The 13,312-nt window shown below is 38.9% G+C and overlaps 1 protein-coding gene across 3 annotated transcripts in view; it reads left to right on the forward strand.

Moving 5' to 3' along the window:
- The window catches only part of Sema5a (semaphorin 5A), a 441,538-nt gene extending 431,030 nt beyond the window's left edge, over window positions 1–10,508 (forward strand). For all 3 annotated transcript variants that reach the window (XM_031359853.1, XM_031359854.1, XM_031359855.1), the window contains 2 exons: window positions 611–822; window positions 3,381–10,508. In XM_031359853.1, coding sequence (XP_031215713.1) covers window positions 611–822; window positions 3,381–3,500 — 332 coding nt within the window. In that variant the 3' untranslated portion in view covers window positions 3,501–10,508. The remainder of the gene's footprint in view (window positions 1–610; window positions 823–3,380) is intronic.
- The last annotated feature ends 2,804 nt before the right edge of the window (window positions 10,509–13,312 follow it).

Raw genomic sequence — 13,312 nt, forward strand, 5'->3', positions numbered from 1 at the left:
GAGAGAGAGAGAGAGAGAGAGAGAGAGAGAGAGAGAGAGAGGACTTTTATTTCCTTCATAACCTTCTAATATTGGCAACACTTGTATTTACAAAAATACAATTGACAATATTATAATTCATGTAAATAGAAAACATTTTAAATGAAATGAAAAACAAAGGTGGAAAGTCCTGGCTTAAGGAAGTACAGCACTTCAGAGCCCCAAGTGAATTCTCCCTCCATAGGCTATAGTCATGCTGGATAGATAGATGATCAGTCTCTTTAAGTCCAAAGACACACTTCTTGTAGAAAACTCACAGGCATTTGGTCACCATGCTCTTGAAGACTCTCTGAGATCTTCAGAAAAAAGCAAATGTGTTTTAATTGTAATACCAACAGTGTTCAAGAGGTTTGGGAAAATTATCTAAATCTCTAACAACACTAATTAGAACCAGGCTGCTGACTGTGGACAAGTTTTTCTAGACCCTGACCTTTCCAAGAACTAAACTACCGTGACATCTTTACCTTGGGAAATGCACTATCTCCTTTTGGCTTTTCTTTCACTTGGGCGCTTTGAGAATCAAGTAGCATGTTCTTCTCAAGAGTGATATGACATTGGCCCTATTCCACAGAGTTCAACATGTTCCACATGATGGCCGTGGGACTTAGCAGTTCTATCCTTGGCTGCCTCCTCACACTGCTTGTCTACACCTACTGCCAGCGGTACCAGCAGCAGTCCCATGATGCAACTGTCATCCACCCTGTCTCTCCTGCTGCCCTCAACAGCAGCATAACTAACCACATCAACAAGCTGGACAAGTATGACTCCGTGGAGGCCATCAAGGTAAGGAATCTGTAGTAACAGCTGCAGTTAGATAGGCCACAAAGGCAGGTGACACTTGGGCTGCCAGCCAGGCTCAGTGATGGTGGTCCTGATGGTGGATAGAGAAAGCCCAGGTACTCTAGATGTTTGGGTGTTGGCTGGATGTTCTTTAGCAAGTGCAGACAGTATAGGTTTTGGTATGTTCCCTGTAGTAGTTGTAGGAAGAAGTCGTTGTAGTAGAGTATTGTCTAGACACTCTTGGGGATGGAGGAAAGGTCTTTGAAATTTTGTTTTCTTATTTGCCTATTCCTATTGGAAATAAACGTTTAAAAAAAATATGATGTAAAATGCCGGTAGATAGTAAATCTTGGATGGTGTCTAGCTATGTTGCATCTCTGCTTCTTGCCATTGAAAAGAGATTTTTCAACAACTTGCCTCCAGCCAAGAACTGGGCAGCAATATAAAGGCCACAGTATGGCACTCAGATGTTCATGTGCATTTCAGGAAATGAGCTGAGTTCCCTTCAACCTTGGTATACACCTATGTAAAATGGATATAGTAATGCATAACTCCATGTTCAATGACATTACATGAGGGCCAGCGCATGGGAGCTGCTGTTCTTACTGTGTTCATATGAGAGGTCAAAGTATAGCTGGAAAGACATGGGGGTAGGCTTCTGTCTGCTGTACTCATCTTAGGTTATTTTCCATGGTCATGAAGGTAATTCTCCTAAGCCAAGACTGACTAATCTTCTGCATTTATGTTGAGTTAGTTGTCTCCCTTAACATTCTTAGCAAATGTTGGCATAGCCTGTCTCTGTGGTGATGGTTAACTTTAAAATGACATTCCATTTTATAAGAATATATAGTACACTCAACACCAAGAATCACGGAACACTGTGGAATAGGAGGCAGAAATGAGCAGGAGAGTTGGGAGGAGTGCTGTGAGACACTGTCTAATGGATATGCTGTGGCTATCACACTCATGGTCTCAGAGGATCTCTGCTTTCTATGCAAGATCAAACAGCTGCAGTATGAGCATAGAGAGCACATAGATGACCTCAAGGTCTTACTATGTACTGAGGAGCTACTGCTAGTGAGTTGTTTCTGGGAGAAGGAGAATCACTCTTTACTGAGGATATGGTCCATGGTAAGTTGAGAAACTTACCATCCTGTGGATGCTCCTATAGTCATGAACATATGGGCAGTATTAACTGAACCTAGTAGGTTATTAAACAAACAAACAAGCAGACAAGCAAACATGAAGTTTGTAAGGAGAAATGTTGGGGTAATAAGAGAGGAGTTGGAGTGAAGAGAGGGGGAGTAGATATCATTTTATTATGGGAAATTTTTTAAATTGTATAAAATGTTAAATACAATTTTTTTAAAAAAGATGATGGATTAAGAAGAAAGTGATTGATGGAGGGTTCACCCACAGTCTATCAGAAATGGGCTACAGGGCTAAGGGAAAACCTGAGCTACTGGCTTCTGAAACAAATCTGCAGAGTTGGTGTAGCTTGATGCCAACACATCATTGACTCTGGTCCTGCTATTTCATTCAGTAGTAGGTAACTGAACTGGCCTGTGTTCTTACCTCAAGTGCAGTCTCCCATTGTGAGATGATATTAGACATGTTACTGCCATGATGGGAAGGACCCCACGTGAGGGTGTCATCCTCATCTGCAATGAATCCTTCAAATGACTCTGTTTGACTAATTGTTTGAAGTTAGCCTCTGTTGTCCTGTTTCATCTTGATCTTATTCTTCTTAGGGTTTATCTTCACACTGGAATAATTTGGCTCTTTGACTTTAATCTGAGTCACAGAGAGCAACAGCAGAAACATTTAACAAGTACAAAGTAAAAAGAGATTAAGACCTCTAAGTCTGATTCACTTGCTCAAATAATCTCTATAAAGTCTTTGATAAGTGATGATGGCATCTGGGCCAGAAGACTAGTTTTTTTAAGCATGTGGCTCATCGTCCATACTCCAGTGGATAGCCTCACACTCAGGAGTCTATTGGTAGCATAAATTAGAGCCACTGTATTACTTATTTTAAAAAATTAAAAATAGAATATTAAGGTGATGGTTTGGGAGGTAGGAAAGGATCTGGGAAAAGAATAGGAAGGAATAGAAGATAAATATGATTAAAACACACTTATAAATTTCTCAAAGGATTTGTGAAATTATCACATTAAATACAGCTCTCTCTGGAAGTCTAGAAGCACATCAGTATATCCCAGGTATGGATGGTAAGTTGGGCCAATTACATAAATTTGCATGAGTCTTAGAGATTTCTAGAAAGTCAGATTTTGGATTTCTAATCCTTGCTCCCTCAGTTCCATCTTGATTAAAGTGCTAAAGTAGGCCAGATGCTATTGAAGACAGGCACTGTCATCCAGTTATTAACAAAGTCTTCCTTGGGGCACATGAGCTAAGAAGGCAGTAAATGAGAAGGCACTTTCCAAGCTAATAGAGCCTTCCTTCGGGGAGAGCTCAAATTCAACATTGCATCTCCTGATTTTATTCATTTGAAGCACTATTTACTGAGCATTCTAAATCTTTTCAAACATATTTTACAGGCATTTAACAAAAACAACCTGATCCTAGAGGAGAGAAACAAATACTTCAACCCACATCTCACTGGGAAGACCTATTCCAATGCCTACTTTACAGATCTCAACAATTATGATGAATACTAGCAGCTCTCATACTTTTGGCTCCTTGTAAACTCTCTGCTCTTCAAAGCCGTGCTCCATGACTGCCCGTTTCTGAGGCTTCAGAGATGATGTGTGGAACCATTTCAAGTGCATTTCAAAACAGTCAAGTGTAACCAGGACTTTCCCATTGCTACCAAAAAAGCTGACACCCTTAAATGCCTAAATGTGGTATTGTGAAAATCTGGTCTATAGAAAACATTTGGTTGTGGTGAAGTGAGCCATGGTATGACATTTTGTATTGTACTTATATCAAACTCTAACTGGTCTACTGTTTTTCATGAGTTTTATTTCATAAATGTGCCAACCACGTTAGAAAGTGTCTTCAGAAACATAGCATCATCATGTTTTTGAGTGTAGAGGCTCAGGATGTTTTAACTTGGAAACAAATAAACAAACAAATAACCAGGCACTTTAATCTGAGATGCCTTCCCCCCACACACAGAGTTCAGAGTAATTCACAGAATGAAGGTATGGCTAATGCCAACTCCCCCAACCTGAGTGACTCTGTAGGGTCTTGGAAACAACTTGTTTGCACTTGGAGTGAATCCTGCCCAGGGATTCCACCCATCTACTGAGACTCTCTGCTTTGGTCTGGGGCAGTGACTATCATCACTGTTTGGTGAACACATGAAACAGAGAACAGCCAGTGAGACACAAAGCAGTGTTCTACAGCTTGCAGTGAAACTAACCTAACTCTGACTTTTGGATTCTGTGTCATCCCAGGAAGCTCCTTGCCATGCTATGGGCCTGAAGGCCCCCTTTCTGGGCAGTAAGCTTCCTGGCTGAAGAGCCAGTCTGAGCATTTGGGTAGACTCCACACCCTTTTTCCTTTCCCTCCAAGAGAAGAAAATCCTTCAACATTTATGATGGAAAATATTGAAAGTACCAAATTGTAATTGAAAGCTACTTTTAAATTTTTGTGTGTGTGTTTATGCAGTGTTTAATTAACTCATGTAATTGAAAGCTACTTTTTTATTTTTTTATTTTTTTTGTGTTATACAGTGTTGTTAATGGATTTTAATTTTTTGTACTCAGCATCTTTGATGTGGCTAGTGTGCAGCAAGGCCCCTATCAAGAGCATTAAAGGTGTGTAAAGCTGTCCCTCTGGAGCTCAGTGCAGTCACACTGGAGTGGCACTCCAGTACCATTGTCTCCTCATTTGTCCCCTGCTTCCCTAAGACCAGAGGAGGGAAAGACTCTGGTGTCTTTTGCCTCACTTGCTGCCTTCCTGTCCTCCAGCTTACCAAGTCCCACTTCTGCTCCAAGACCGTAGCCGTCAAGATGCACCATGAGAGGTAATGGAGGTCAGGGTTTCAGTGGCCCTTCTCTCTGATCAGGAGGGTTGAATGTTCTAAGGCTACTCTCGAGGTCCTTGGAGGAGTAAAGAAGAGTGGTAGCATCCTACCTAATGCATTTTAAAGGTGAAGACGAAGGTTTGTCTGCACCAATGGTTACTATGATAAAAGCCTGAGTAGGCAGCCATTTGTGATCTTATGGATACATAAACTTTCACATCTATGCAGATGTATAGCACAGGAAGTAAAGATTACAGGGTTTTTTTTATATGTTTTCCCCCATGGAATATAAAGAAGAAATCTCAGAAAACATTCCAAAAAAATATGATTAATCACAAATTATTCTCCTATAAATACATTTTTCAGACATAACTCTGTGTTAAAATTGAAATTAAAACAGCAGATGGGCTCTGGGAGATGTGTCAGATTGTGAAGAAATGGCATATGGGAATATCACAGTGGGATATTGTGTGGCATTTCACACACTTCTACAGTGTACATGCCCTCCATTGCACAGACATTTTTAAAATCCACACTTACCAGACAGAATGTGTCAGATGATTTATTCATTGTCTCTAGGGTGGATTTTTAGTGGATGCTTCAACTCATCTCATTACTTTCTTTTAAGAAAAGAATAAATCCTCCTGGCATAGCACTATTTTAGTGTTTTAAAAGTAATCTCCCCTTCTTGAATATTTCTCTAGTTTAAAAGGTCACTTTCTTCCCCCTGGGAATAAGAGTACAAATATTTCAAGAATGTATGGCTACACTTGATAGGAAATGCTTTCTAAGTGACCTGTAATCTGGCCTTCATCAATTTGATATAATAAACCCACCCAAGAATTTGAAATAAGACAGTTTTCTGATATTAGTATTGCTTTTTTAAAGTCTCATTTCTGACTGCCTCATTCTCTCTTCAGATCCTCACCTCCAACCACAGGTCCTTTGCTCTTACTTTGCTGAAAAATTGGAGCAATTCCTTAGGAATGCTTTGAGCTATATTCTGGTTTTCACTACCTGCTGCGTGGCTCATTTTCTGGAAGTATACAGCTATGGATCCTGGTGCAGTGTATGCCACACTCCAGACCTCTTGTTAGCACATCGTGACGTGAACATGCATACCACACACACACACACACACACACACACACACACACACACACACACATACAGAGAGAGAGAGAGAGAGACAGACAGACAGACAGACAGACAGATAGACACTTTCATTTCCTTCCCTACTTCCTCCCCACAACCCTTCTTCCTTTCCTTTATTCCTTACTTCTTCTCTTTCTTCTTTCCCTTTGCATTTGATGAAAGAAACACACAGAGGGATTGATATTTTAAGCTACATCCGGCTGAACCTGTTGCTAAATGACATTAGTCAACTTATTTTTTAGAGTTAGGGTTCAATTTTGGCTGGTTTTCATTAGGAAACTGACTTCAGTCACTTCCACTCATTGGAAGTTGGTCCCAATGTTGTCTAGGGTCCTCTCTCTGATTAGACTGTCATCAATCCTGCTATGTGCTGACATTCTGCAGAAAAAAAGAAGAGAATTTTTGCACACTTCATAGCCAGAGGAATTTCTAAATACCTTGGGGACTTCCTTCGAACTGGGGCCTCTGTCACCACTGATTGAGACTATCTTGGGGAGTCCTAAGGAACTCTGGGTCATTCACAGAAAATCCTCTGTCATCATAGTCCTAGACTTTTTCTTCAAAACTTCCCAATGCAAGCTAGGCGCCTTTATGCCTCTGCTCCTTAAGACTTACTCATAGCCCCTTAGCATCATGGTCCTATTGGATGCATCAAAATGCATATTAAAGTAGATTCTACCTGAAATTAACGTGTATGTTGATAGAAGGGAAAACGGCTTCTTGAGTGCATGGCAGAGTGATGGAGACACTAAAGAAACTTAAGAGAAGCCATAAACTGAATGGTTGTGATGGCATCTGCTATGGATTTATCTCTATCCCCTAGAAAGGACCAATTCATGTGTTTGATCTGGACCCTGTTGACTCACAGGTAATACTGAAGAGAAAAAAAAAAAAACATGTGGAATGTGATATAAGAAAGCAATTTGTCAGCATGTTACTCTGTTGATTATCCTGCATGCCCCCCCCCCCGGTATGGATCTGGCCCACAAACAAGTAATGAGGTTCTGACATTTGGACTCATCAATAATCAAGAGTCCTTGATGCATGAGCCTTAGGCAAGGTCATCATTATCTCCTTATTTCTCTGCAAAGGAATGAAAACCACCAGTGTTGACTGACACCCATATCACCACCTTAATCATTGATAGAATCAGGTCTTGCCTTCAATACTGTAGGCAATTTCTCATCAAAGGGGATTCTACCTATGGGATATGTAATTTTGTGGTTGAATAGCTTAAGAGATGTTATCCTAAAGATGCATCAGACTTTCACTCTGTCAGTTGGCCTAAATACAGCCTACTGGTATTTGAATTCACATATATCCACATGTTTCCTTTCTGAATACTTTTCCTTTTTAGAATAAACCACAAATATTTCCCCAATGGATCAAGCCAAATTCCTCATCAATTTTTCTCCAGGGTCATCAACTTTTTAAACTTTTCCTAGACTCTTTGGTGGGCTATTCAAGTTTTAAATTACACTTTGAAGTACACTAAATTCTGTGCTACTATGTCAAAAGACAATCTGGGAGCTTCAACTGGAAATAGCAGACACCATGTACCAATGGGTGTTACAGCGAACTGTGTCAGCATTAGATCAACTGGTGACAGGTAATGTCCAAGTATCCTAGCTCAAAACATCAGTTTCCATGGAGATGTCAAAATAGTACACCTAGACTCCTTTGCAAATTCTCTGTTTTTTTTCTAGAGTCTAAAGATGGAACTGGGCTTGTCTAGTTCATCCATTCATCCTTACTACTTCACAGAGCATCTAGAGACTTATGTTAATACACCATTGCCAATATTCCAAAGCCTGTTATTACCCATGGGTATGTGATACTATCTTCTATAAGTTACTAAAGAGCATTGTGAGTACTCTGCTTCTTTAAGAAATGCATATGAAATGGGAAAACCTAAGTTAATGTTCTTGTTAACCTAAGAGATGTACCACAGGGAATGCAGTGTGAGAGATTACTGTCCAGAGCCCAAGGATTATTTATCTCTGCAGTTTATCTTTTTAGTTGTTATTATTAATTAAAATTATGTAAGGATATTTTCCAAACTCTATAAATACTAATCTATGGCCTTGAGGTAGTCTCTCTGGATAATCTTATGAAACAAAGGAAATGGGTTGCTTTCCAGTTTGCTACTGTTCCTTTAGGGGAACAAAAGCCCTGTGGATAATTAATGTACAACATTGAACTATTGATAGAAGTTTCAAAAGTTACTGTTCCTCGTGGATTTCGTATCATCATGTTGCATTATCAGAAATTTGAGACACATTGCTGAAGCAACATGTAAACCTGTCTCTTAAAATAGTTCAGACTGCAAAGACTGTGTGCAGTCTCCTGGATACCAAATTCAGAGACTGCTACAAATAGTATAGTTCATAATGAAAGCCTATCTCTTTGAAAGATGTTGTCCTGCCATTTATGCTTATTACCCATGACCAGAGCCTATATCAACTCTGTTCCCAAGCAGAAATGCTTTACTGGGAAGACACCGTACATGTAACTAAATTGTTCAAAGATACTCTTTGAGCAGAAAGAGAAAAGCAGCAATAGGAAATCTCTGAAATGCAAATAAAGCAGGAAAATCTCCACCCCTTCAGAATCCATCAAGGACCTAAAACCAGTAGATTAGCCATAATTCTAAGCTTTTTTCTGCTTCTTGGGAATTTAATACCAACTAGCTCCAATGTTAGACAAACAAAGCAAAAGGGAAATCCTGGGCTCTGATAAACAAAACTGTTCTTCCATCAAGACAATAAAGGAGGCCTGTTATCTGCCGAAGATGATTTTTGACTTTCCTGTACAAAGTTGCTAGTGCCTTTTATAAGCTATGTGATGTTGTTCTTCCTGGTTATTGATTGCTCCAATTAGAAGCCATGTGCTGGTTGTGTACACTTTGAGGAAATTCTACTCTGTGTGTCTCTTTGAACTCAGGAACAGGAAATGAGAGAAATGTCTCATCTTCAAGTATGGTTTTGCTCTCAAAATAGGATCAAGAGTGTGTTGTGTCCAGATGAAGTGACCCTGTTCCAGCCTGTAAGAAACTAATGTTGCTTTAATTTTTACATCTTCATGGAAATGTATTAGAGCCTGTCCTGTTCAGTTTCTGTAGAAGTCAATGGGTGTTTCTGTTGCTCAGTTTCTGTAGAAGTCAATGGGTGTTTCTGTTGCTCTTCATGAATGGACATAGGTATGAGGGAAACCGGTACAGACTACTTACAGTGACATAGATTGTGAAATGAGAACCAACTAGAACATTATTTGGGCTGTTCTGTCATATTTTGCAAATTCAATATCAGAACTGCTCAAAAGTTCACGAAATTCTTACTTTTGTTTGGGTTTTAAACATTAGCAGTGTCTTCTATGCTGAAGTGGACTGATCTCTTACACTGTGACTGTGGACTCAAATCAGTTGATAGAACTGCTTCCAAAGCATGCACAGTGGAAGCCTCCAACCACTGAATCACTAGGATATTCACCTCACCTGCCAATAAGATGCACCAGCTTTTCCCAGGGTAAGATTCTGAAGAACCTGTGACCACTTGGTTTTGACTTTACACCTGCTATGCTTCCTTGCCTGCTTTGTGATAGAAAATAAAATGGTTTGGGATTGCTCATTCATTGAAATTTCTTCTAGGCCAACTTCAGCCCTTGTTAACTTGCAGACTGTTATTGATCTTAAGATTAAAGCTTCAAAAGCAATGTATATTGGTTGCCACAGAGCCATTTCAAGAGTAAACTAGCTCTGTATTTCCCTGTCAGTTTTTTGAGGAAACAGCCACTTGGTTCTGTGTTGGATTGCTGCTGGCTGGTCAGTGTCCTTGCCCTGGTACAATAGGCAACCCACACTATTAAGCCCTCACCTTTGGCTGTCAGTCAGTACTTGCCCTGAAGTCTCGACAACCACATGTGCGTTGGTATTTTCTGCAGCTATCATTTTTCTGTTTCACTCATTAACTCACTGGATTGACGTTCTTCCTGAGAGCTGTCCAGGCCCTTGCCTCAAATTGTGCTTAATGACACCTAGCAGAAATCTTGTTTTCAGAAAGCAGTTTAAGACCCTGATTATGTCAACCCAGGCAGGGAACTAATTCTGTCTTTCATGGAACCAATTATGGAAGTTCCAAAAAGGGGTGGGCAGGGGCACTTCCCAACAAATCAACCAAACTAAACTCATACATGGCTAACCAAACATTAATAAGATGAACCATTATTACAGCAGTGGAAATGTCTCCTTGTATCTGCCCTAGGCGCATTCCAGTATCAATGTCTCTGCCTTCTTCATCGCTTTCAACAATGCAGTCATAAAATGGTCCTGCATTTTGCCAAGAGCACAGCACTGCTCCCCTCCTAGACCTCCCTCTCCATCCTGCTCATCATCTCTCTGCCAACATTTTGTGGAAACTAAAAGAATCCTAATTATGTACAGATAAATTGTATTATATTTTTTGTACTTAATGTTTTGTGTAAATAGTTTGCCTTGTTCAGTTGTATGTGAGTATTGAAATAAACCCTGCCATTTAGGAAACAATTGGTGGCATTTTTCTTTTCATAATCTTCCAAAGTGCGGAAATCCACTTGAGGATCGAGTTTCATTAGAAGAAAGGTGTGGGTGACCTGCTTGATGAAACCCAGGACACAGGTGTTTAGCATTCTCAGGCCTCTTGAAGAATAGGCAGAGCAACCACACAGACTCACACAGATTAGGTGATCAACTTTTATCAATACTCCTGTGCCAAATGGGAGCTGTGTGTAAGGAAAGTCAATCTAACTCTCTGTTTGAGGAGTATCAGATCCTGACTGTGATGGGTGTATTGAGTATAGGCTTCCCCTCCTGTAGTACTCCAGATGTTATTCATTGTTGCCTAACAAGGTTTTTTCTGAATGAATTGATAAGAAATAATCAACACAAGCTTAGTTAGATACTTGATCTGGGAAATCCACATTTTGCAGAAAGAGCCATATTTCAATATCATTCAATATTTCTGTACATTTACATTTATTTAATAGATATGCATTTATTTATATTATATGTATTATACATGTACATATAATATGTCTCTATAAACAGGCATGGCTCCTGTTAGTCTATATATATACATACATATTTTAACGGATCAAATGCCCAAGACAGCTCAGTTAATATAGAGGCCAAATATGAACATAATAAAGCTATATAAACTTAACCTATCAATAGTTATAAAAATTAAACTATTTTAATCCAAGAAATAAACTATTCAAAACATGTAAAGCATTCCATGAAGAATCTCATTTTAGTTATTACTTTAAAAGTTAGGAAATAACTTTTATGTTATTGACTAATTTTCTTTTTTGCATTTTTTAACATTTGTGATCTCCACAATATATATTTTGATATTTAGATGGCTTCATACTGATCATATGTCCCCATCCTCTCAGAATGTTCTTCACTTGATCTTTAAAAAATAAAGTTGAAATATGAATTGAATAACTCTACACCTCTTAGAAATTTATAATGTAATTTTCTATTTAAAGTGTCTCTTCAGCCAAGTTTGAGAAGAACAGCAAAATGATTGAATGCATTGACTCCACAGCTCTAAATAGTTAATGTAAGAGGAAATTAACCTTACGATAATCTCTGAAAGTATCATTTCCTGACATTATTATTCTTAAGTGGTGCTTTTATTAAATCACATAGAAATGATGTCTGAGAGGACCTTCTCTCATTAAATTGCTATCATGCATTTTCCTGCAGCTTTTACTCCATTTCAGCAGGAAATTCAGGACCCAGAGCTAGGAGTAGAGCCCCGAGTTGGCATTTGAAAAGTAGAGTCTGAGTATACAAACAAGTAAGACCATAAGTACTAAACTCAGGACAAACGACACTCAATGATAAGCCATGTTAAGCTTTTTCCCAACAGAATAAATCAGACCTCCCAGAAAACCTCTAGCATCAAGGAATGCTATTTATGTTTTAAAACAGTCTTAGCATGAATTCAGCAGTGACACCTGAGTTATGATTTTCGACTTTATTTAGGCTTATATGAGTAAGGTATTTGTGTAGGTCTGTTCTTGGATTGTATATCACAGTGACATGAAGTAAAACGAACACATTTTCTCCCCCTTCACTTTCTTTTATTCCATTTAGAATTGCTGAGTCTCCTCCTGTTTCCTGTTAGTATGTGCATGTTACATGATCTCTCGGAGTCTCTATGGAACCTTCATATTCCATGGTGGCCATATCCCTCTTACTCTGAGAGAAGAGTGGTAATGGAAGCAATACAATAGTGTCCAGGAAGCTGTCAGGACCATATGTGTGCTCCTTTTGGGAGAAGATTTCAGATGACACATCTCTCAAGTTTCCTGCACCAAGTATCACAAAATATCATCTTTTCCTTTGTCCACCCCTTTATATCTGGCTTCCTTTCTAGCTAAAAATAAATAAATAAATAAATAAATAAATAAATAAATAAATAAAAAAGAGCTTTACTTTGGCGCAAATTTATCTTGACTGATAGGGGCTACATTTCCATCCTTTACAAATGGGGGAAAGATGGTCTGAGGACCATGACCAAGTACCATCATGGTTCCAATCCAACCTGGAGACTCCTACCAAGAATACTTTGTTCTCTTACCTTTGCCTCTATAGATTTCTCCTCAACTGGAAAGGCAAATGAACTTCTACACCCTCTCTGAAAATGCCCATAGCATCAGTAATGTCTAAGTTCTTTAGAAACTGATTCAAGCTACCATATTTGCCACATTCCCCCTGCATTTAGAAGGTAGTTCTATTCTTATTTTAGAACTGCACGTGTTCACAACATTAGAAAGCTTTCAGTCATCCAAAGTGAGGTTAGGGGGTTTTCAGGGGAGAAACAAGGAAAGGGGATAACATTTGAAATGTAAATAAAGAAAATATCTAATAAAATATTTAAAAGTAAAAAGAAAGAAATCGTTAGGTGGTGCAGTTCATGCCCTTTTCATGGGCTGGTTTTTTTTTTTTTTTTTTTTTTTTTTTTTTTTTTTTTTTTTTTTTTTTTTTTTTTGGCCTTTTGAGTCTTTATGAAAACAGTTCTAAGGAAACAAACTCATGAGATTTGGAGTATACAGTGAACACATGCATAACACCCAGAGAGTCACTCACTAATCACCTTACATTTAAGATCACCTGGTAAGGCCAAATTCAGAACCAAGTTAAAAGTAGAGTGGTATGTAACAAGGAAGAATTGCATGTAACTGGGATGCAGATAAGTGTGACTCTCATTACTCATCCAGAAACGGTCTTTCTCCAGCAAGAGACTGTTAGAAAAGCCACGAGTAGTCAAAGTTCAGAAAGCAAATGGTGATAAGCTACCC

The sequence above is a fragment of the Mastomys coucha genome, unplaced genomic scaffold (assembly GCF_008632895.1).
Source record: "Mastomys coucha isolate ucsf_1 unplaced genomic scaffold, UCSF_Mcou_1 pScaffold8, whole genome shotgun sequence".
Classification (NCBI taxonomy): Eukaryota; Metazoa; Chordata; class Mammalia; order Rodentia; family Muridae; genus Mastomys; species Mastomys coucha.